This window comes from Piliocolobus tephrosceles, chromosome 12, assembly GCF_002776525.5.
Source record: "Piliocolobus tephrosceles isolate RC106 chromosome 12, ASM277652v3, whole genome shotgun sequence".
Lineage (NCBI taxonomy): Eukaryota > Metazoa > Chordata > Mammalia > Primates > Cercopithecidae > Piliocolobus > Piliocolobus tephrosceles.
The window spans coordinates 37,774,146-37,800,456 of NC_045445.1; the positions used below are offsets into that span (position 1 = coordinate 37,774,146).

Here is a 26,311-nt window from a genome sequence, read left to right on the forward strand (position 1 = left end):
GAAAAACAGTTCAAAAGTTTCTTAACAATAAAAAAGTGACAGTAAACAGCCTATAGTTGAGATATAGTGATTTTAATTTCACTCAACTGTGAAAAAGTTTTCATTAATGGTTCACAATACAATACCATAAATTATCTCCAAGTTTACATTAAAGTAAGTGGGATTTGATGGAAATGTTTTCCATTATGTGGAACAATATTTCTTGCCACTGTTGAATATGAGTAATAATAATAAAAACCACCACTGAGCATCCTACAATATGCCAAGCACTCTATTAAGATCTGTGCTTTACACACTTGTGAAGACAGTGACAACAACTTTTAACTACTCTTTGTGGTCAGCTTTTGAAAAGGATTTCTTTCCCTTCACACTTCCCCCAGTTAGATATTCTTTCATTAAAAATGCCCAAATCTTCCCTGAATTTCAAAAGTCACCTATAGAAAATTGCACACCTTAAATAGCACCAAAATGTAGTGGTAGAATGCATGTAACAATGTGGATTAAAATTAAGGAAAAGTATTTCTAACCTCTTGTTAGCCATCTATTTTCAAATATTATAAAATCTGATATAACTAAGGGATTAACAATCTCTTGAAGTTTACTAACAGCATTTGACCTGTCTTCAAAGAAAACCCTCAGAATGGGCTGGGCACGGTGGCTCACACCTATAATCTTAGCACTTTGGGTGGCCGAGGTAGACAGATCATTTGAGGTTGGGAGTTCGAGACCAGCCTGGCCAACACGGGGAAACCCTGTCTGTACTAAAAATACAAAAATTAGCTGGTATGGTGGCGGGCACCTATAGTCCCAGCTACTTAGGAGGCTGAGACAGGAGAATCACTTGAATCCAGAAGGCAGAGGTTGCAGTGAGCTGAGATCATGCCACTGCACTCCAGCCTGGGCAACAGAATGAGACTCTGACCCCCAGTCCCCCACCAAAAAATAAAGGGAAAAGAAAAAGAAAAGCCTCAGAATGTCAAACACAATTTCAGCTTATATATACATACATAACTTACAGAGGTGGTTCAATTAGAGACCTACCTGTTTACCTACCTTCATGTTCCCTCCCCCATAAATAAATTACCAGTATAAATTAAACAAAGACCTTAATTTCTTACTCCTTTCATCTTCAATCACAAGGAAGATAAAATGTTTTAAAGTGTGTAAAAAAAATTATTTCTTCTATTGTCACTCATTTGCCAAGCACAAAAAGCTAGCAGCGGTGTATGTGGTTCTTAAACTTCTTTGGGTCACAGGTTTCCTTGATATTCTGATAAACCTATGGACAGTCTCCCTAGAAAAATGCATGTACATGTACACACAGAAAATGTTCCATATGATTTTGGTTTCATATGTTCCCTGCAGCCTAGGTTAAGAAATTTAAGAATTTATGAAAAGTTCTTTACATATGTAGGCAGTGTTTATCATCATAGGCTATGATGCTTAAACCAGTTGTCAACAATATATAATCAATAGATAAAGCTCTTAGTGATATATTTAATTATCCTTGGTAAGGAAAGTAGGACACAGGATTTTCTAATTTGGCTTTGCTAATTCTTGACAAGTTTGACAAGTTTATCTTCCAATAGTATGTAAGTTATCACCTGTAAGTAGTAACTTATTCATGTAAGACAAAAATCACTCTATCAGCCCTGTATTACAATCATAAAATGCTAGAATTGATTAAAGCCATTTTTTCATTAACCTTTAAGTCCATATTCTATTTGAAATTAAACCTATATTTCAGAGAGTATATGAACAACTCTTAATTTTGTGAAACACAATAGAAATTAAATGGGTCATAGTTTTCTTCCAAATGACCTAAGGAAGGAAGATTGTATATGGGAAAAGAGGTACTCGAAACTCAATTTTCTAGATTTATCACTTACTGGCTGTAGGATCCTTATTTTTCCATCTTATTTCACTTTTTTATAACGAACATTAATGACTAAGTTCATATAGAAAACATGAGCTATAACAAATGCACGAAGTTTTTAAACATATTTGGATAGAAAATATTAAACTACAGTCCTCTTACAGTATATATAGTCCATTTGTCCATATATTTATCACGTTTCTAATTAAGTGAGGCCGTCAGTTTTAACACTTTCTTTTAAATGTACTGATTTATTTCCCACCAATATTTGTGGAAAAGAAAGATTGTAAATTAAGAAAATACAAGTAAATAATATTTTTAAACTTGTGTAATAGAAAATATAACTATTCTCTAAGAAATTAGCTCAAAATAAAGCCTCCAATGTATTAAAAAAAGCATATACTATTTACAAAAATATAATTGTGAAATAGAGACACTTATGTGTGTGTGTGTTATACAGATACATTATCTAAAAAGAAATATAATAAGCACATGGCTGAGCATTAAGAGATTCACATTTTTATATTGCATTCCTGCTTAAATGTGAAAAAAATCACACCATCATGAACATAGTAAGTACATTTTCCTATTCAGTTAACATACAAATAAATAAGTTTCCCCCATTCTAAAAAAAAATCACATTATACAATCCTATATTTTTTTCAATGAGATCTCATTCCGGTTTTCTGCTGCCACTAACAGTAGGTATTTCATGGTCAGCCTCTTTTTTGGGATCTACCATGCCTTTATATCTCTCCCCACGATGTTGTTCCAGGTATGGACCCCAGTTAGAAGCTGGTCTGCAGCAACTTATAAGGCGCTGAAATGCAAAAACAAAAAATCATTGTCTTAGAATTTAAGTGCTACAATATATAAACAATCTAATATTGAACTGTACTTTCATTTAAATTATTTCTTTACTAAAAATAAGAATCATAGAAAACTAAAAAGTGATCATCTAAATTCTTAATGCACAGTTTACCAAGAAAAAGGTATAATCAAATGTAGCTAGTTGTTAATAGAAGTATATTAACTACTAAACCAAAATAACTGAGCAAGTGAATGATTTCAAAACAAGGTGTGTGAACCCATTAGAGTAACAGAGTGACTACTCTGTACCTTCACCGAATCAGACATTTCTATCCTGGCCTTAGGATGAGGACAAGCTGAGGATTTAAACCAGTGTATAGCTGGGATGTGTTTCAAGAACAAAGGAAATGGGAGTTCCAGGATCAAACCATTGATTTGGATCCATCGTTGTATGGACTTAGAAATTTATTTAAATCTAAGACTGCTGAGCCTCCTTTGTCATTGTCCTACTGAGATGTCATAATGAACTTCATACCCCTAGACCTCCATGGAAGAGGGATGACTCAGGCTCTAGATTGGGTTCAAGATATTTACCAGGCTTACTCCAGTATAAAAACACTATTAGGATGTATATTATAGCCAGATGAGGTTTAAAAGTAGTGACTATGGATATAAAGCAAACAGATCATTTGCCTTGTGACATCTTCAGGGACAACTCAACATAGGTATAGATATCATAGCTGTCATATGCTAAGCACTGTAGCAAGGCCAGAGGATACAGCAACAAATACGACCAGACTTTCCCCACAAGGAGCTTATAGTCTAGCATAGAGAAACACAGCAAATATATAAATAATATAATACCATATTCTGCACTAGTAACAGATGACTGTGTCAGGTATAGAAGTAGTCAAGAGGAAGGAGTGATTAATTACATTTCATATAATTTCATATTACCACGATGTCAGTAAATTAAACTTCATTTTGATCATAACTACTTTGTATAAAGTATAAACAATTTTAATACACTCACTTGAAAGATGTTTCCTTTAGCCTGAATTATTTTTATGATAGCCATAATTGGAATCCAAATAATGCAGAAAATAATCATACACCAGCCTAAAGCAACTCCCCAGTCAGGATATGGAATTGTGCCATAATTAGGTCTATGAAATTGCACCAGTGACCAGATAAATATTGCCTGTCAAAGTTAAATATGCAAAGACAAAGCTAAAGATTAGACGTTATTGCACTGATGATTAGCAATTTGATTCTGTTCCTCAGATGTGATTTATCAAAAATAATATGAAAATATATTCAAATAATTGAAATAATCAGGTAACAAACCAGAAGATAACAATATGGAATGAACCAAAATAAATAACTTTTATTTTTACTTCGAATAAATTTTTCCAAAATTAACACCATCATATATTTATAAATCCAAATACTTGTTCAACATATATTTCAATAAAATACTTGACCATATATCAGATTGAAAGTAAAATAATATCTGAAATTTTCTGTTACTGAGCTTTTCACTTTGATTTATAATAGCATGGTTTTATTCTATGCCATAGATTAAATCTACATGCCAGCATATAGATTAATACAATGAGAATGTGAAGTACACTTTAGTGGGCACACTTTTCTCCTTGCTTAGGAATTGTTTCTATTCTTTCCCACTGCACAAAGCTCCCCTTTGGACACATCAAAAACACACATGCATTTACACACAGTATTGATGAGCATGTACCAAAGCACATTTCACTTCCAGCATCTTACTGAGGGAAAAACAAAATACAAACAAACAAACAAACAAAAATCCTCAATATATGTTTAGGCAATACAGTCAAATCTGAATGTTAAAGATGAACACATTTTAAGGCCAAGTTAAAATAAATCCGAAATGTTGAAGCATTAAAACTAATTAATTAGAAATTGGTAAAGTGAAACAAAACAAAACCCAATAATTATCAAAGAGTTTCCTTAAATTTAGCTGTTTTTGTTTTACTAAAATCAGTGAGAAAACAATAAATAGACCTATAAGTTTAATTTTAAAATTAAATGGCTTAGCTCCATTAATTTAATTACAGTAATTTAAATATATTTCACAGTTACTATAAATGTACATAACTACAAAAGAATAGATGAGGGATAGTGGAGTCCAATACACATGACTTTATAGAAAATAGATAGTAATGTAAATCATTTCATATGTAATACTTCTGCATTTTAAATTAAATTCAGGTGTCAAACTTATGTAATCATTGAATATTAGCTTGTTAAGAGATCCAGCTAAACCTTCTAAGTTTACAAGGGGATTTATTTTATTATGGAGACTTGTGAAATAAAAATATTTAGTATCATTTTCAAAATCATTTAGCAAAAATATGGAGTATCCAAATATTTTAATTCAGCATTATCTCGTTCCAAACTGCTCACGTTTTGAAAGTGATCTCATAATGTTAAAAAATGTAATCCTCTCTACAAACAAATGTGATACTTTAGATTTGAAGGAAATCCTGGATATAATTACTTAATGGCCTTTTCTAGGAAAACCTTTGAAGCATGAAGGCAATGAGAACCAAAATAAATCTATGAAGCTTTGACACTGCCTCACCCCACCACCATTATTTCTAGTCCATAATCATTCTCCATCCAGTGTAGTGTTTATTTTGGTGCTCAGCCATTTACTGTCCTGAAATGTTATTTGAAGATTTTAAGTCGATAAGTTATGTCTCTCGAGTAAGACATACTTTTGCTTTACCTCAGCTCCTAAATAGTAATAATCATTGAATTTATTAATATAAACCATTGCCCCTATTGACACAGGTAAGTTTCTTTTACTGCTTTCATCTGCCTCATTAAGAGATAAAATATGAATTAAAATAGGACTGTTGTTTCTCAGCAGTCAGTATATTTAAACTGAATTCTTTGAAGGGAGGATCTGGGCCTTATGCATCTTTGTTTTTTCTGTGCCTGGCAGAGAGGTTAGGAATATTATTGATGGCTCAACATATTTTTTTAGGGAATGAGCAAATACATGTTTTATTTTCATTTTTTCTATTCATAAATTTTAAATTATTGATAACTTTTACATCTATCTGAACCTGTTTATTTTCTCAAATGGTAAATGTTTAAACTGATGGCCTCAGAATAATACTGCAAAGGCATTTTAATTTAGGCAACTTGGAGGCACCAGCCATAAATACTGCAAAACTTGAAAATCATTCATTTATAAAATTAATTTGCATTTTGTCTTCAATGTGAATTATTAAGTTCATCTTGGAATGTATGTATTATTGAAACCAAGTTCATGGTATATTATTACTTACAATCAAAAGGATAGGCGTAATTACAAACCAGCAAGCTCTCCACCATAGCCAGAATATCCACCTCTTTGCACCAATCATCATTTCTATATCCTCAATGAATCTGTTCCCTCCTAAAGAAAACAAAGAGTACATTGAGTCCTTGCTTATTTTCTTCCAGTAACCATTGTGGCATCAATTATCTTTCTGTGTCTAAACATTTTTCTGTATGACAACAATGAATCATACACCTGTAATTATATTTTTCATAACATAATTTTGTCCAGTATATTGTACTTTGCTGTTATAATAGTATAAAAATTAATAGTATAGTTAGGTAAACATAATGAAAATGAATCAAACTAAACTATTTTAATAAAACTGGAAAATAATTTTATAGTTACTATTTACCATAAATCCAGATGATTCCAACTATCTCCAGTATAGCTGCAATTAAAATGCCCCATCCAGCACAGAAGTGGTCAATCAGATGAACCCAGTAAATTCCAGCCTATCAAAAAAATATTAATTACTTCTAAGTATATTTTAATTGTTTTTATGACTAATGGGATATTCAAATTGAATCTATTAATTGGATCTTGACATATGCTCCTTCAATTTCCCTTCTGCTAAAATGTGAAAAGCAATGTTTCAAATGTAAACCCAAATGTGAGTTTAAATATCTCCAAAATCTTTCAATCTATACTGAGTCACTGGAAAGAAAATAAGTACTTAAATTTGTTGATTATCAGAATGGTATGCAATGTCTGTGTGTTCTGAAGTGGCTGTGAGAAATGTAGTTTGTGTTTAAAGTCTACAATCTTATTGTAACTGAGGTAACTGTCCATTATTCAGCCTCCTCATCTGCAAAATAGACTTACTATAAAAGTAGTAATGGAGAAAAATGGGCTAAAATCCAGAAAACCTTGACCCAAGTCAGACCTGGACTTGTCACTAAGCATCATCTTAAGCTTTGGTTTCTTTAGTTAGGTTATAAAGTATGTTACAACTAATATGTTTCTATGAAAAAAAATGCTATAGTATACCTGAGTCACACAGACGAGACCAAGGAGAAACAAAACCAAGCAGCAGCCCAAAGTTATGGGAACCCTCATTTTCTTCATCACTTTGGGAAATAAATCTTGAATTGTTGTTGTGATCGTTTCTTCAGAGGGGGAGAAATGACGTGTTATATGTCAACTTATTTGCCAATACTGTTAATCACAGAATTCAATGTATGTTAATCAAATTTACAAATATATGTTGAAAATAGACTGTGAGCCCTGTTCCTTGCTTTTAAAAACCCACAGGGTTATTTCTTTTGGCAGTCACCACTTGGTTCTGATGAAAATCAAATGCAGCTCTATTTGTTGTTTTTAATCTGCTTTATATGATTTTTCATTGATAGCAAGTGTAAGGTAACAGTCCCCTGTGAACTGAATTAGTCTAAAAGGAAGAATTCTAGTAGGACTTTTAAATAACGTAAATATTTGAATAAGTGGTGTGGAAACAGAAAGGATTCTAGGTTTAGAAATAAATGTGCTCATGAAATAGGGAAATGGCTAAGAGTAGAAGGATGTGAGAATGAAAATATCAGAAAATATGTTTGAAATTTTCAAGGACTTTGAAAATCAACCAGAAAAGTCTGGATTTTATCCTATAAATAGAGTAAACTGAAAATATTGTATGTGAGAGAGTGGTAGGATGAAAATTGTTTCAGAATTTCTCTAGTCTTGTAACCTAGGTAAATCCTTATGTGTTCATAGAAGTATGTGCAAGGATGATCATTGCAGCAGTGTGTGTAATTTTTAAAAAATTGTATATCATTCATATGCACATTATTATGTCAACAAAGAGATTATGATTTAATTAGATCTATATGCCTTTGTATCAATGGGATTCATAATCAATGCAAAAACAACTTTCAGAGTCATATGTATGCTATGAAACTTCACATTTATGTGCAAATTTGAAAATGTATATGCTATGTACAGATACATATAAAATGTATATAAACATGGACAGAATAACATACACAATCTATGGTAAGAGTTACTTCTAGGAAAAAAATGTGACTTGTATTAGGAAAAGAAAGACAGAGGACTTCAAATTCACCTGTAACAGTTTATTTTCTTAAAATATCTGAAACAAATATGATAAAATATTAATGTGTATTCCTTTTGAGTGTCAAGTATTTTTCTGTATTTAAATTTCATTTAAAACAACTTTCAGAAAGATCATTCTGAGATTAACAGCTAGAGGGGGTAATTGGGGTAATAAAAGCACGTTTTCAAATAGAGGAAATGCAAAAGAAATATAAGAGGAATATGTTACCACTGGAAGTATTACTTACCAATCGAAGCAAACTGAGAATCGAGACCCAAAGTTAAAAGCATGAAAAAAAATAATATGGACCAAAATGGACCACCTGGGAGTTGGGCTAGAGCCTCTGGATAGGCAATGAATGCCAAATCAAAACCTACGAAAAATGTATAATATTTTAAATTAGTTACCAAGAATATTCACATATTTAAACATTTAAAAACATAAGATATTAGAAAAATCTCATCTTATTTGGCAACACAATCCATGACATAAATTTTTTTTACCAACTATTTCACATTCCCTTTTTACAATATTTAATTTGGTTGTTTTGTGATATGATAATGTGAACATGTGACATGAATTAAGTTAGCAAATAGATTGTAATGTAAATGGTACATTCCTTATGTAAAAAAGTTGAATTCTTTTAATAGTTTTATTTGACTTATCTTATTTTTTAAGATTGACAAAGAATAAAAACTGTCTTAAATTCCAGAAACATAAATTAGTTCACGTTTTCTTAGCCTAGATACTCTAAAAGAATTGCACTATTGGCCGGGCGTGGTGGCTCACGCCTGTAATCCCAGCACTTTGGGAGGCCAAGGTGGGCGGATCACAAGGTCAGAAGATCGAGACCACGGTGAAACCTCGTCTCTACTAAAAATACAAAAAAAAAAAAAAAAAAAAAAAATTAGCCGGGCGCCGTGGCGGGCGCCTGTAGTTCCAGCTACTCAGGAGGCTGAGGCAGGAGAATGGCATGATCCCGGGAGCCGAGATCCCGCCACTGCACTCCAGCCTGGGGAACAGAGCGAGACTCCGTCTCAAAAAAAAAAAAAAAAAAAAAAAAGAATTGCACTATTAAAAAAAGATATATTTAGGGACTAACTTTTGTTTTTAACTTTCTCTCCAAATGTTTACCCAGAATCACTATATGCATATATGCAAAATCGTATGTAATGAAACTATAAATTAAATCTTGTTTTCCATTTGATGTTATTTTTAAAATGCTTTTTAATTTTGTGCCAGTTATATTAATTATGTGATCCTCGGTTTTAAGTATTTTTAAGTTTCTTCGACCTCCCAGAGGACTAACTTAGGATTCATGAAAATTAGCTTTTAGTCTAGGCACTATCACTTCCTAAATATTTGACCTTCTGCTAGACATATATGACCTTTCCGTGCATCAATCCTCTTCTCTGTAAATGAGGAGCTAGACACTAGATAATCTACAAGATCCCTGACATTCCGTTATGAATCACCAGTCTTTCCATCATATGATACTAACGATAAACAAAATTTTAATGAAGCATCCCTACTTAAAACAACCCTAGTATTTTTTCCCCAGGAATCTGTAGCCAGATAATTAAGCATCCCTAGCTAATATCTGTAAAGTTAGGGAGTTCACTAAGATTCCTTTAAAGCTAGACACAATTGGGAACTCAAAGTCACTTGACTCTCTCACCTATATGATGTTCATGTGTCTTAAAAATTCAAACCCAGTAATATAATTGCACAGAGGGAATTTGTATATACATTTTGTTTCTTTTATAATGCGTGGGAAGTGCTTAGCAAGGACTAAACAAAATTAAACATCCTATCTTCTTCAGCAATATTTCCCTAATATACTCTTGTTTACATGGATAATCTAAGAATTGTTATATTGTTACAGCAACAAAATTATATAAGATGAAATGAGGAAGAAAATTCAATATTCTAAATCATGACTGTGTTAAGTAAATTTCTATAAATTCTAGTGGAGTTTCATAAGTGAGATACATTGAATTAATCAAAGTTGAAAATATATAGTATTATATACCTGATTTTACAACTTGAGAAACTTCCTTTCCAGATATATGGGCCATGTGTCCCAATATAGAAAAAATAGCAAATCCAGCAAACACACTAGTGAGACAGTTTGTCAAACAAACTACAATGGCATCAGAGAAGCAGTTGTTTTTGAACTTATTGTAAGATGATAGAGCAACTAAGCCACCCCAAGCCACTGAAAGGGAGTAAAATATCTGAGTGGCAGCATCTTTCCAGACCTATAAGAGAAAATAATTTAATATTTTAAAACATACACTCAATTTTTATTTGTGTAAATACTTCACATAAGCAAATGAATATATTATTAATAACAATGAAATGAACACCCAAATGCCCACTACTCAGCTTAAGAAATAAAATGTTAGTCTTTTAAATCCCTTTTGTACCCCTTCCTCATCATTATCACCCTTCTACCCACCAGTGGTAGTTGCTATCCTGACTTTTGTGTTCATAATTTCTTTGTTCTTCTTTACATTTAGGTTTGAATGCTTTGTTTTGGAATTTATAGAAAAGTTATCTTAATGCATGTAAACATATACAACATGCCATTTTTTATTAGGTATTGTGAGATTTATCCATCAAGTTGAACTATATAAAATGTCCACTTTGTAATTCAAAAGTGAAAGAATATAAGCAAATTCATTTGGCTAAATTAAATATATGTAGTTTTACTCATTCTTTTCCGCTTCTTTTCTGTTTGTTTGTTTTTGTTTGTTTGTTTTTGTTTTTGAGACAGAGTCTCACATTGTCATCCAGGCTGTAGTGAAGTGGTGAAATCTTGGCTCACTGTAATCTCCGCCTGACAGGTTCAAGCAATTATTGTGCCTCAGCCTCCCAAGTAGCTGGGATTACAAGCATGCACTACCACACCTGGCTAATTTTTTTGTATTTTTAGTAGAAATGGGGTTTCACCATGTTGGCCAGACTGGTCTGGAACTCCTGACCTCAGGTGATCTGACTGCCTTGGCCTCCCAAAGTGCTGGGATTACAGGCGTGAGCAACTGCGCCTGGCCCTTTTTCCACTTCTTTATTGCCACACTGCATATGTCGCAATTTATCCTTTCTCTTGTTGATGGACATTTAGGTCATTCAGTATGTTGCCATTATGGAGCTGTAAACATTCTTGTACATTCCCCATACGAAGGTGTGGAACTGTGATGTTGAAAAGTATATGCATTCCTCCCTTCTACTAAATCTTGCCAAATTGTTCTTTAAAGGGTTGTACCATTTTGTACTCCCACCAGCTGGCTATGAGGGTTCCCATTCCTCCACCTACTCGCAAACACTTCATTTTTCATATGATTTGTTTTTTTCTGTGAAATTCCTGGTCATGTATCTTGCCAGTTTTCGATTTGAGCTGTCTTACTTGGTTTCTAAAATTCTTGATGTAATTTGGATTCTAATCTTTTGACTATTATATATGTTGATTTTATTTCCTCCCAAATTTGTGAGTTAATTTTGTTTACCTTTTAACATTGTGTCCTTTGATGAACCAAAGTTTTTGTTGTTGGTTTACTGTAGCTGAAGGTATCCATCTTTGACTATATGTATTATCTTTGATCTCTATTACTTTTAAAAAACAGCTTAGCCCAAGGTTATAAAGGTACTATTCTACATTTTCTTCTAAAGGAATTCAAGTTTTGCCTATATTGTTAACTTTTCAATTCACTTAATATTGATATTGTGCATATCAATATGTGTGATATGTGAATGATATGTGAAATTTCCAACTGATGTTTTTTCCTAAATGGGATATCAATTTTTCAAGGATAATTGATATTATCAATTAAATCAACTAGATATCAATTCTATCAATTGGATTATCATCACTTATTGATCTGCATTGCCACCTCTGCCACATACCAAGTTCCATTTGTTTTTGAATTTATTTCTGAGACTATTATCCTGTTCCACTGGTCTATGTGTTTTTACCTATGCTAACACCTCACTATTTTAATTAGTACAGCATTTTAAATATTGTTTCATATCTGATAGGACAAGTCCTCTTCACTTCAGATACACGTTGGGGTTTTGGCCTTTTTCTTTTTCGAATAAAATTTAGAATCAGTTTTCAAGTTCCATAGAAAACTCTTTTGGGATAGACAAGGGGAGCTGGAAGTGGGTGTGGCAGTCTTGAGTTGTGTAAAATTGCTACTGAATACCATGATGTGTACCTAGGTTGCAGACAAAAGTGAAGAGAAATTCCAAACAGTTTTAATCTCCCTATCTATTAATCTCATACCAATATACAAGATTGTTACAGTAGGGATTAGGAAATCGTAATTCAAATTTTATGAATTGGTTGTGTACAATTGGCTAAAATGGAATCTATGTAAGTCTTAGTTTCATTACTGTAAAATGAGGGAGTTAGAAAAATAATCTTCGCATTGCTGAAAACCTGAAAACTCCTCTATCTATAAATTTGTGTGGTTCTCTTCTCTTCTAGAGATCTAAATGAAGTTCAGATATTTAAAGGAAAGGAAAGACAGCTGATTATGATTCCATGTTTAGAATATATATTGTGAGGAATTTTAAAAAATCTAAGAAAAACAATTGTCATTGCCAGCAAACCCCAAAAAGAAGGAGTTGGGTCATGTTGTGTTGGAGAGTAGAGGGGTAAGAAGATTAAATTGTTTGTCTCACAAGGAGCTTTAGGTTTCACTCTGATTTTTTAAAGATGTTAGAGTCACTGAAACACAGACCAATATAAAAGTGTTATATAAATTTTTCAGAATGATTTCAAGAAACTACAAAACCCAGATATCTTAGGCTTGCAAAAGCCACTAAAAGAATATCAAAGGGGATTTTTAACTAGGCTCAAAGTCATGAGCTTCAAAGAAAACGGTGATTCTAATTCTTAGGGAAAATGTTGCAACTCTAACAAGATAGTATAATATAACAGAAATAATTGAAACAATTGTACATTAGTTCATATTTATATAAAAGTTTACTATTTCCAAGTGCATTAACATAATTTATCTTGTTCAATAACCTAGCGTGGAGAAGGTGATGAATGCTAAGTTCCATTTTATTTGTTTCTTATTCACCATCCAAAATGGTCTTCAAATTAGGAAGAGATTAACCAACAGGGATAAAAAGAGTGAGGCCCAAGATAAATGAAGAAGCAAATTAGATGCCCTGTGGACACATCAATGTATACTAATCTCCAAGACAACAATAATAAAATTCCATAGATCTAAAATAAATTTAAGCTATGTGATTAATCATTGAGTGGAAATTATTGAGCACAAAAAAAGGTAACCAAAGACCAAAGACTGGCATTTCAGTTTTCAGAAAGGTAATTGTAAATTAAAGACAGATTTCCACAACTAAAAGCTAATACATTTGGCACTGCTTACAAAACAAATTTACAAGAAGTAATTACACATCCTCTTGTAAGTATTTAGAGAAGAAGACAGCAATGGTTGGAAATTAGCATGAGTTCCATGAAGAATACTATAGCAAACTAAAACTAATATCCATTTTGAATAGTACTACTAGCATGGCAGATAATATTAACATAATCTCCCTTGATTTCAACATAAAATTACAGGTTTTTAGTTGAACAGAAGCTTAATGTGTGCTAAGAATGTGATGTGACTAGTAAAAAGTGAAAGGGCCGGGTGCAGTGGCTCACACCTGTAATCCCAGCACTTTGGGAGGCCAAGGCGGGTGGATCGCCTGAGGTCAGGAGCTTGAGACCAGACTGCCCAACATGATGAAACCCCATCTCTACTAAAAATACAAAAAAATTAGCCAGGCGTGGTGGCACACTCCTGTAATCCCAGCTACTTGGGCGGCTGAGTCAGGAGAATTGCTTGAACCTGGGAGGCAGAGGTTGCAGTGAGCAGAGATTGTGCCATTGCACTCCAGCCTGGGCAACAGAGCGAGACTCTGTCTTCAAAAAAAAAAAAAACCGAAAGTATTCTAGGCCATACTAATAGAAGCATACTATCTGTAGTACACTTACTGTTAATACTCTCAGCAGTCAAATTTTAAAAGATGTTACATGCCAGTGATACATTCAGCCATTATCTGAAGGTAAAGTTGAAACAGGGTTACCCAATTCTTATTCATGGCACATGTTTAAGTTTTTCATATAAGTAACAATTTTGGTTATGGAATACTTACTCCATGTCAAAGTTATGTTTTAAGTTCACAATTCACTAGATAAAATTTGATAATATTTTGGGGATATTAAATTTTGAAGAAAATTAAAATGTATATTAGACCATTAAACTTTCAACAGTAATCTCTAAAGCTTCTCTGAGCTTACCCAATAAATCACATAGCCCTAGTCATCAACTTGCAGGTATTTATGCATGAAATATTGTTTTCCAGATTAATAAGCCTGGAATTTTGTTGGTCAAGTGGAATCAGTTTATATGAATAAAAATTACTTTAAAAATCCTATTTCTAAAAATTATCTCACTATCAATAAAAGAATATTAATGGCATGTTAAATATTAGCTAAGTCAGACATCCTAGTGGATACAAACTAACAAATTTAACTGTATATTCTTTTGCAAGCTATTACATTGCTATATTCATATGGAACCAAAAATGTTTGGCATTTGCTTTTAAGATTTACCTCCTCAGATAATTTGAAATCCAAATTAAGACTCACCTCAGCTTCCCTAAGTTTTGTAAAATTTGACTGTGCTCCAATATAGTATGAAATGCCTTTTGAAGCACCCTCCAGAGTTGCACCTCGTACTAACAGGATGAGTAGGACCACATAGGGAAAAAGAGCTGTAAAATATACCACCTACCAAGAAAAGTAACCAAAAATTAGTAAGTTATTTTTTAAATCATGATGTATAATTTTATACAAGTAAAATTATTAGCCAGTTGTGATCAATTAAATAAAGTACAGGGGATTTCATAGGGTCTGATGATATACCAAAGTTAGCATAATTTCTTATTTTCGTCCTCACTACTCTCAAGTGATTCATTTTAAAAATACTTTGATGTATTAATCCACATTTCCCAGGTTTATGCTGTAAATAAATAATACATCAGCAGTGATAACTTGGGATCTAAATTATCTAGATTTAGAATCTAAATAAGGGATCTAAAACATTCTGCTCTCATAAATATATCCTTATACATGTCTGAGGAGACTGAATGTCTTCTCTCAGTAAATTACTGCATTGAGGTGAGGAGAGAAATTATTTAAACCCTGCATTGATTAATATATATTCAGTCTTCAAAGAAAAGGAAATATTTCCTAGCAGATGTTCAAATCCCAGAAAAGCATATTGAAGTGAATACTGGACACCTGTTACTGTTATCCTTACAGCTTCGATTAAGAAAGTTTGATAGCACACATACAAGTGCACTGCTTCTGTACTAGATAACACATGGTTCCAGATGAGCAGATTGCCTTTGAGACCAGCTTTGCCTTAATGTGGATGATTTCCTTGATCCGTAGATGTCCTGTGTTTTATAATACATCCAGGGAGATGATTTAAACAAGTCATCCAGAGACCAATAAAAATTAATTGCCTGGGTAAATGGACTTTAATGGACTCTTTCAATATTAACATCAAAAGGAAACCAAGGGTTTAAAAAATGTGGAACTAAAACATTTTGGAAAGTTTTCACTTGATTTGTGATAATTCACAGTATTTTTGTAATGTAACAGCATGTCTCATCACAACTTAACATTAACTGAATGTGCTAGATATTGTACTCAGAATACAAAGACAAGATCCCCAGTGATTCCTGTCCTCCACCTTTGAGGAAATATCCATTGACTAGTTAAAAACACATAGACATTTTTTTGGGGGGTATTGTGTAACTGTTCACAGAGAAAATTTCATGTTGTTCTCTTAAATTACCATTATTCTCTCTGAAAGTTTATAAAAGTAACAATGAAATGAGAAAATATAACAGAATGTTTTTCAGAAGAGGCCCTTTCACTGAGAGAAAAAGTTCTGTGTCCATTTTGGCAATCTTTAAGAGAATGAATACATAGTTTGTGTGTATATATACATATACATATATATATATATATATATATACACACACACACACACAGACACACACATGCACACAAACATACACATTTCTGTCTCTCTCTCTTTCTCTCTCTCTCTCTCCAACTGGGGGATTCCTGATACTATTACTCTATACAGAACAAGGATCTAGACTTTCCAAACCATACATTGCAATATATGATTCCATTCAAGATGCTTCTTTATATAGTAGGATAGAAAATTTAATAATATACTCTTAAACCTCAGAATGCTCTATCAGCTAAGAGAGTCCATGTTTTTAGGAAATGTGCACCTCTAGTACTAGTTTTTATTTTGTTTCTTTGTTTTGTATTTAGCAATAACAGAGATCCTATGTGTTTACTTAGAGCTTAAAATAACTATTTAGAAAGCTTTTCACACATCTGAATGCTCCCATTATAGAAGAAAAAAACATGTTTTTGATAATGCTTGATATTGAACTACAATGAAATTGGAAAGCTGCTATATCACTATCTAATGTGTTTTTCAAGTTACCTTGCCAGAAGACTTGATTCCTTTAAATAGTGCTGCTCCAACTATGAGCCAAGCCAGAAGAAGACAAAGTGCTAAATACCACACAATTACTCCAGTCTCATTCATTCCACTTGACCGTTGGAGCGCCACTTTACTGAAACATATAAGTCATTTTATGATCACAGAATCACTTGACTTAAAGAAAATACATTGAATTTTGTAATAGCATTTATCCAGGTGGAATATTCATGAATATTGTAACTTATTAATATGTCGAAGTTCGGTGAGCCTTTGATAGATACTATCAATATGAAGAGGCACAGATAGTTCATTAAATGGCCAAGCTCTGAATTCAGTTAACCACAGCCAATCCAAAGTTTCAAACCACAGAATAAAAGATCTACTGATTCTTTTAGCTATTACTTTCCTCTATTTCGAGATCTTTTATATAAAGAAATTGAGTTTATGTCAGATTATTTTATTTTACTATTATAGTATTTTCTCATGTTAAAATAATTAGGAAAACATTTAAAATTATATCAAATATTTCCTCATTCCATACTTATAGATATCATCAAACTCAAATGATACTGTTATTCACACCTTTTCCACAGACTTTCTGTAAAATTCCAAGATTCTCACTAAGTACATGCATGGATCTAGGATCTTATTTCTAAGCTTGAAGTTTGAGAATATTTGAAGATCCAAAGTTTAAAAGAGTTACAAAGGTCATTAACAGTGAATGAAGAAGAGGTCATTTAGCAGTAGAGTCAACAATATTAGGTAAGCATAATGGATAGATATAGAGTAAGTAAAGAGAGATCATTTGAAATTAATGAAAGTAAATATAACATTACATATCTATTCTTACCATATAATGACAACAGTAAACAAAACTGCTGAAGAATTACACTTTTTAAAAAGCAATATTACTCATCACCCAACGATTTATCATTACAACTTGATCACTATAGTCTAAACTTTGTATATGTTTTCTTCAAAGCAATTTCCTAACTCATAGCTAATAAGTGCTTAATAAATCATTACAGTGTTGTGCCCATTTAATAACTAATTTATGAAAGACACATTGCTGACTATGAGCTAATTTTGCAGGTAACTACTAATCACCTGGGATAGGTAGACATTTGAGTTAAATGAAATACAATTTGTCCTGATTTTCCTTTTTATGTGTTAAGGAAGGGATTGATTAATATTCTGTTGTTTTATATAAATTTTAAGATAACATCTGCTTAAAAGTAAATCATCTAGTATACTTACTTCCAATATTGTTCACTGGGAAGCTGCCCTGGCTGATAAATTTCACTGCCATTGATGCAGATAAAATTGTTGATGTCTACCCAGCTTTTATTCATTTGGACGATCTCCTGTATTCCTTTATTCACTGTACTCACATTACAGTGAGTTACTAAAGATAATAAAAAATATAGACACAGACATGTACTTAGTTTTAGAAGATTGCTTTCCTAGAAAAAAAGTTTTAATGGTAAAATATTTAAATTATCATAAAAATTGTTACTTGAAAAAAGTGGAGTAGAAACCTTACAGATGGAATAAGCTATGTACATTCAGCATCTTAAAATCTTTTCTACTAAACTAGGAGGGATTACAAAACTGTCTACCCTTTTAAGCTGTGATTGTATTTACAGTAACAATAGGTATAGAGTAACAATTGTTTCAGTTGAGGTTTAGTACGCTAACAAACTTTTGTGTGTTGATTTACCTATCCAACCTATGCATATAGACAAATTAAGGCCTTTAAACTTCTCAGTAGCATTAAATATTTATAAATTTATCCTCTGATGTACATAGGTAATTAAAATGGTAATAGTCTACGACATGGATGGTACATTATCCCAAAGATTAGCAACATATGACATGAACAACACCTACTGTCTCCCAAGACACACACAACTATCCTGGATAGTACTTTTCTCCCTTTATCATTTTCTCAGTTTCTCCTCTCCTGCCCAGGACATAGGCCTGGAAGAAGTACTCTTAGGCATGATTTAGCCTTCCTGGCTGCTCTCGGGGATTAACACATTGTATTAATCATTTTTCCGATTATATATGCTATCTTCTGCTTTCACCAGTGACCTTTGGACCATTTAAAATCGTACCTAAGTTGCTTAGAGAATGATTTGACCCTTGAAGCTTATAAAAAATATATAAAAGAACTATTTGGTGGTTGACAAATTTTACCTATTGGTGATCTGCTACAGTTTTTATCTGACCACGAAGAACAATTTTTCCATGGTAGTTCACTTTGAAAAGAAGCAAACATGTAGTAAAGACTATAGGCAATTATGACATTGTAATAGATTGTCACAAAAATGGATATCAGGACCATTGTAATTCCCACACCTGGAAAAAAAGAACAATTAAAATAAAAACCAAACTCAAGTGAAATTTATTTTGCTAATTTATAAAAAAACCTGATCTCAATTACCACAAAATCTATTTTAAAATAAAAAAGACTATTTCAGGCAGGATGCAGTGGCTCATGCCTATAATCCTAGTACTTTTCAAGGCTGAGGAGGGCGGATCACTTGAGGTCAGGAGTTCAAGATGGTTAACATGGTGAAATCCTGTCTCTACTGAAAATACAAAATTAGCCAGGCGTGGTGGTGCATGCCTGTAGTTCCAGCTACTCGGGAGGCTGAGGCAGGAGAATTGCTTGACCTTGGGAGGTGGAGGTTGCTGTGAGCCGAGATCCACCAGTGCACTCCTGCCTGGGGCATCAGAGTGAGACTGTGTCTCAAAAATAAATAAATACATAAATAGATAGATAAATAAATAAAGACTGTTTTAAATGACTTTTTTCCTTTTTCTTTCTGGGAGAGTAGGGGTTAATGTTGTCTGAGTAATTTTCCTCTAAATTTAAATTTATTTTGATGATTGGCTTTCTGATGCAGTTTCTCAGTTGATTAGAAAGCGTATTAAGGCCAAGGCCAGAAGACTTGTTGTAAGCACATCAAATTCACACAAAGAAAATCCCATGTCTATTACTTTTTCTTATTAAGCCTGCATATTCTTGTCAGATCATGCAAAGTTGACATCTTTAGACAAAAAGAAAAAAATTCAAAGCACATATCTTGTTTACTCACTGACCAATACAATATTCATCTATACATCAACATTTTGAAAAGTAGAAAATGAAGCCTCTAAAATAATGACCTGGAGGGACGGTGTACATATATCTACAACCCTGTGTAAAGAAAATTAAATAATTCAGTAACAATCTGAATTTAAATATCCAAAGTTTCCTTAACTAAGTAGTTTCAAAATGCAGTTTAGCATGCTGAATATAACTCCTATGCTTAAAACTAGCTTTTAAGGTAGTTTCTCCACTCTTCCAGAACAATATTCTATTCACCTCACTATGAATTTATTTTTGATGTTGCATTGAAAACAAATAATTTTCAGCAGCTAGCACATACCAAAATGATATTTAATCTTCAGTCAAAAGAGGTGGTTTGATGTTTAATAACAAGGCATTTTTCAGCTTTATCAGTGTCCTATTCCATTAAGAGCATCCAAGAAAAAATAGTGACCTACCCTTCAACTTTTCTGAATGAGGCATTGTAAAAGATATGCAAAGGCAGTAAGACACAGACTACACATGAAGTAGAAAAAAGTTAGAGCCTTTAAACTAGAGCACAAGACTATGTGGCAAAAGAATTCACAAGGTGAAAATGGGAAAATAATGACACCCTTCTAACTGTTTTTAGTGTGCTTTCTAACCCTTCCCATTTCTGCAGCCCATGATAAACAGAAATAAAAACCTTTGATTTTTTTAAATTCTGCAGTGGCATACTGTACAGTGAAACAACAATAATGCATGTTTTCTTTGCCTTAAATTGTCAGAATTTTAAGCAATTTTCTGTTCCTCACAGTGAAGGTAGCTATATGCACAAATATACAAATAACCATGGTGAAGAAAATGCTTTAATACCAACCTTGAAACAATGGAAGAATCCTCCAAACTGAAACTGGACCTAAGCTAGCAAATTGTCCCAGTGAACACTCCAGAAAGAACAAAGGTAAACCAGCCAATGCTAGCATAATTGCATAAGGTATCAAGAAGGCGCCTAAAAAGGGTGAGAAAGAACCAAAGCACTATTACAGTTCAAAGTCTTGATGGCACTTTGACAACCAGCACAACATTTTAAAAGCATCCTGATACAGTGGAATCAGAGAGTGCTGGGTTTGGGCCTAAAATTCACTACTTTCTATGAATAAGTAGTTGATTTTTTAAACCTTGGATTTCTCATCTACGAAATGGGGTGCTAGTATTACCAAATGAGGCTGTTGTGATTACTAAACATTGTAGAGTATAAAAAGTAAGCCAGAGGAATTGAGTGATCCCAGGCATTGGAGCCAGATAGACCTAGGTTGAAATCCTGGCTAGACCATTTACCAGTTATGTGACCTCCAGCAATTTGTCTAACGTCTGAACCTTCGATTCCTTATAAAAGGGGAGAACAATGCCAACTCAGTTTGTGGTAAGGGTTCAAATACAGGGTCTATGTGAAAACACTTGCTAAAATGCCAGGCACATGGCCCATGTTCAACATTGGTTTTCCTCCTTTCTCCTTTAAAGATAAACGGTATATTTTTAAGACTTGGGGTAAAACTGCTAATGTGGCTCAGAGTGTAAGTTACTGCAATTAAGTTTATTATTCTCCAAAGAGTCACAAGGTTCTTCACTCAGTGTTAGTACAAAATGTATTGATTTTGTTTGAAGACTCTGAACTTTTGAGAAATACTTGTAGTTATCTTTCAATTTCATAAGGAATAATTCTCCCACACTAGACAATTCACCTCCCCCATCCTTTTAACCTTTTTCATTTTCCTTTTTCTTTCTTTCCACTTTTGGGGCATAGTATTTTTCATTAGAAGCCATGCCAAATTATAGGTTGAAGCAAGGGCACAATATTAAGCTTACTAATAAAGCATTCCAGAAGTATTGGCAAAGTTTAATAAAGAATGTGGGGAATCAGTGGATAAAAATGGGTTTTCAGATTGTATACATTTTATTTACTCATATTACAGTTTTGCCTCAAGTATTTTTCATATTATGATACTGTAACATCATACCTAGGAATAACATTTTTTCAACTCTCAAAATGCATTCTACTAGAAATGAGTCTATAAAGTACTTGTTATTTATTCATAGGTAAGTGGTTTACTTTAACACTAACGCTGGAAGTCACTAGACCACAGGGAAAAATATGTTTGTATAGATGTTGCAATGCACATACCATCTTTACTACGACTAATAGAAGTTTAAGTCCTATGAATGACAAATATGAAGAAAAAAAATTTGGAATATCCCTATTTAACTACAATAATAAACAAGCTTTACCAGTTGAGTGTGAACAGGTATTTTTCTTTAAAAAAGATTATTTTCTTCAGTGTTATACCTGACTTTTCATCTATTATATTATTTTATTATTAATAATATCCATAGATGATACATTGCTAATGTAGTGGCCACAAATTGTCAATACTACAGACCTAGACCTTAAAGTGGTATGACATTTCTCTTTAATAAACTGTTAAAAAGAATATACAGATAAAAATATTTCCAGATTTTAGAAATAACTTTTCAAACCTGACTATATTTTTAAACCTGATTTGCATTTAACAAATTTTAATTTCATTTTCCTCTTCCACTCTTGGACAAAAGAAGAAGGACTGAGAGTGTCTAGATCATCTATTACCCAAATGATGTTATTATAAAAAATTGAAAGCCAATATGGCATATTAAATTTTAGAGGAAATAGTGAAAAATATAATAGCATACAATTAATATTATTTTTTGACTATATTTTCAAAGTTTCTATTAAAACTAGTTTAATATAGTTCCTAAAAATTCATGGCAATTACTGGACCTATGTATGATGTCAAGGCACAGGGAATTTCTTATTCTAAACATGAGTTACAAGAGGCTCAAAATGATCCAGAATGCTTCTCTTTACCACACTGGACCTTAGGACATAGATGGAAATAAAACTGATTTCTGATGCATTTTCCAGCTAATATTCGATACCAAGACGACTAAATGACCCAGTTTCTAGATAGGGGAATTCATGCTACTGACACTTAAAGTGCTTAATAAACAGAGTTCCTTTCTTAAGTCTCTGAAGACCACTGTGAATATTTTAATGTAACCAGTTAACAAGAAATGTGATTGAAATATCACCACACAAAATCCTATTATACTAAGAAAAATAATTATAGTGGCACAATCTCACTGGTACCCAGTTATGAAATATAAGGGCATGCCACCTCTATACTTCTAATAGAACCTGTAATTACAAGTAAATAAAATATGGTGTAAGTGAAAAGTTGTTTGGACATTACTAGAGAATTGTGCAATTCATTTTATTTCCCTTTGTGTGCCACCTCAAAGTTATTTTTTTCTCCTTTTTCTAATTCAGTCTACTCTAATGATCTACAAGGTATACACAGTGTTTTTTTGCAGGAATAAAACATCAATTATTGAAGTAAATTATTTCATTTTAGAAGGATCTTCTACATAGTCAGTCCAATTTGGAATACATGTAACTCAGTATTGCAGCTTAAAATACTAAAACTTTAATTACTTTTTAATCATCTTTTTCCACACTTAAATCACCAAAATGTAATGCATTATTTTAGTTAAGCAAATAATTTATTTGAGCTTCTTAATAAAACTTATTTTTCTGTTTCTTTCTGATTCAGCTATAAATTAAGCAAAGCACAAGTTGAGTTTGAATAGATTATCACAGAAACATGCATACATTCGGAAAAGTATGTCATAGTTGAAGATTACGTGAGATCTCAAATCAGAAGCTTAGAAGTGCTAAAAATAAAGCTTTTATCAAGTTTATGTCTGAGGATTTTGTGAAACTAGCTTTCTAACTTGAGCTAGTAGTTCAGACTAATAATAAATTCAATATGCTTATTTCTCATTCTCCCACTAACCCAAACTGTCAACTATCATATGCCTTCCTTCAACTCGTAAAATATCCTCAGAGGCCATACAGCACCACACTTAAAACTGGAGGGAAAAGCGGGGGTGGGGGTGGGGTGAAATAGAATACCTCCACCATTGTTGTACGTCAGATATGGAAATCTCCACACATTTCCTAATCCCACTGCATATCCAACCATAGATAGAAGATAATCCGATTTTTTGGACCAGTTACCACGGTCCTGATTCTCATCATTTTCACCAACATGGAAATTCTCTGATGAAGCCGACACCTTCTGGGGAAGAAAAAATATCAACAGCTTGCCTTTCTACCATTACAAATTCCAGAGAAGCATAACTTCACAAATCCATAGAGCAACAGAAAATGGGGGGAAGAAACCCTGAAAACCATAGCTCAGGGGAATGCTTTACAAAGTTGGGAAGATTTCTGCTGATAGCTGCTTTTACTTTACAACATTTACGCCTTAAAATGAGCAAAGTTCTGTAAGTAGATATGTTTAATACTCCATCAGCTGAGATTATCCAAATTTTGGTAAAAACGTTAAATGTGACACCAGTGTGAGACACAAATGAAGGCAGACAAATCAGGTTTGAAATACAAAAGTGTTTGTCACACCAGTGTGAGGGGAAAATGAAACTAGACAAATCAGGTTTCAAATACAAAAATCTTAAAGATGAATTAGATAAAGTCATTACTACTGATATTGTAGCAGATCTTCTTTGAGCAGTATCAAATGTAGTGTCTGCTGGAAAAAAAAAGCAAGAATCTATAAACTTTTCTTATGGTTTGATAGTATTGGATGTATCAAGTTAAGGGTAGTTTAACTTTTCTCTGTCTTACAGATTAAAATCAGTGCCTTTCTAAAAGCCACAGAATAATATGCAGAGACAAATAATCCTGTCTCACCAGATGAAGTAGCTCTGTCTCCACTTTGGAGGGAGAGAAGGGACAGGGGTTCTCTCCCAATCTGCTCACTTCTCTGGGGTATGGAGGGTTCCTTGGGTCAATTAAGAACAGTGTGTACTTTTGTACTTTCCTCTAGCATGTGGTCACAGTTAGCAGAGGGACAGAGAACCGGATTTTGTGGGTACCCCCAAGGCAAAGGATGAGGTGGCCCTGAGTCTTCTAGCTATGAGAGTAAGAGCTTTTCTTTCTTCTCTACTCTATAGGTATGTCTCAGGCACACCTAATAGTTGAACAGAAATGTGGAGCACAAGGAACAGCCACAGAAAGCAAAAACAGACTAGCAACCCCCCTTAAGTTTTCCACTCTCAGGTCCTCCACACCTCCCGCAGCTCCCAGACCCCTACCTCCTTCCCCCTGCACTTGAAGAAACTCGAGCATTTCAACTTGTCCATGGTTCACTCCCTCGGCTGGCTCCGCCTCGCCTCCTCTTGCAGTCTGGCTGAGCTTGACTTGTGGCAGGTGCACACTCACCTGTTCCTACCTGCCAGAGTGAGTGAGCCACCTTGCCCAGGGGTGGGACCATTTATGAAGAGAAGCTCTCTCCTCCCCCTCCTGGGTGTCCAGTAGTGTCAATTACCGGAAGGGACTAAAGTGAGGCTCTGTTTTTTCCCCAGATAAGCCTACATGTAGCAATCTCCTGCCCCAGCCCTGAGAAAGGGCTGGGCTGCTGGAGAGCAGAGCAGTCTGAGTCGAGATGACTGACAGCCTTTGACTCAGAGCTGTGTAGGTGCGTTTGCAATCTAGCCTCCTTTCCTGGGTCCCCTGTTTCCTCCTAACCTCGCCTCTCAATCTGGTCTCTGTTCTGGGGCCAAGTGCTGATCTGCACACGTGCTGGAGGGAGAAGGGGGCCATTCTGTTCCCCAAAATTCTCCCTAACAGACCATACCACCCTGGGTCCTCAGATTTCCCAAAGTTTTGCCCCTGACTAGGAAGCACTCGATTCCCTGGGGCAAATGCTGCTCCCAGAGGAAAAGCCCCTGAATTGGGCACCTTGAAAAAGCAGCCATCTGAGATAAGATTACCCACCTGGCTCTGCCTGAAAAGAGCAACTTGGAGCCTATGTCTCAGGCTCCTTTCTCAGCCTTCAGGACAGCTTTGCCTTTTACAGGGATTGCTTTGTATAGTATTTCAAAGAAGCCAAACACAAACAAATTATTGAGCAGGTTTATGGGAAATTCTAACCTTAACAAAGGAGCACTCTCTGTAAGAAAGATGAAGCCTAGAAAGTAAACTATGAGGAAACATCCCAGCTTGACCAGGGAGGAAATAATTATTATAATGCTGTTTACCAGTGGAATGCCTTTTCATCAGGAAACTCAAAGGATTTAAACTCAGTCTGCCCAGGTAAGAGATAGTGACGGTGGTTCTATGAAGCAAAGCACAAATTCATGCACACAGAGGACCGAACAAATAGGCAAATTCTGTACCCTATGTACAGCTCCTTTGTTCTCCACTGACTGAAAGAATTTTCCATTTGCAATAGAAATATGCCCTGGGGAATCATGGCAGGTAAGGTAGAGAAAAGTCCATGAAAGATGTAGGGTGGTAGTAAGGAAAGTATCAATAAGTTTTATTTAACTTTGTCTTGAACGTAACAAAGGCTAGTGTGCGTGTGTGTGTGTGCACATGTGTATGTATCAATGGGACATTAGGGGAGGGAGAGTGCTAATGCATGAGTGTGTGCCTATTAGTACTATACAC

General features: G+C 33.9%; 1 protein-coding gene across 1 annotated transcript; it reads right to left on the bottom strand.

Annotated features, from left to right (window-relative positions):
- Positions 1-56: 56 nt before the first annotated feature.
- On the bottom strand, positions 57-25,137 carry LOC111536095 (sodium- and chloride-dependent neutral and basic amino acid transporter B(0+)). Its single transcript, XM_023202371.1, has 14 exons — positions 24,955-25,137; positions 23,753-23,918; positions 20,621-20,752; positions 18,864-19,025; positions 17,922-18,069; positions 16,665-16,797; positions 14,777-14,917; positions 10,139-10,367; positions 8,354-8,479; positions 7,047-7,165; positions 6,412-6,511; positions 6,025-6,134; positions 3,720-3,887; positions 57-2,696 (listed from the first exon to the last, which is right to left on the bottom strand). The coding sequence occupies exons 1-14, from the start codon at positions 25,000-25,002 to the stop codon at positions 2,550-2,552; spliced, it is 1,929 nt and encodes a 642-aa protein (XP_023058139.1). The 5' UTR covers positions 25,003-25,137; the 3' UTR covers positions 57-2,549.
- Between the last annotated feature and the right edge of the window lie 1,174 nt (positions 25,138-26,311).

What these genes read in the sequence shown, in the direction of transcription:
- LOC111536095 (XM_023202371.1), bottom strand. Translation starts at nt 25,002, where the DNA reads ATGGACAAGTTGAAATGCTCGAGTTTCTTCAAGTGCAGGGGGAAGGAG. An exon ending in CCCAGTGAACAATATTGGAA is followed by an intron (nt 16,798 to 17,921) that starts GTAAGTATACTA and finishes TATATGTTTCAG; the next exon opens with TAAAGTGGCGCTCCAACGGT. An exon ending in CAAAACTTAGGGAAGCTGAG is followed by an intron (nt 10,368 to 14,776) that starts GTGAGTCTTAAT and finishes TTTCTCTTATAG; the next exon opens with GTCTGGAAAGATGCTGCCAC.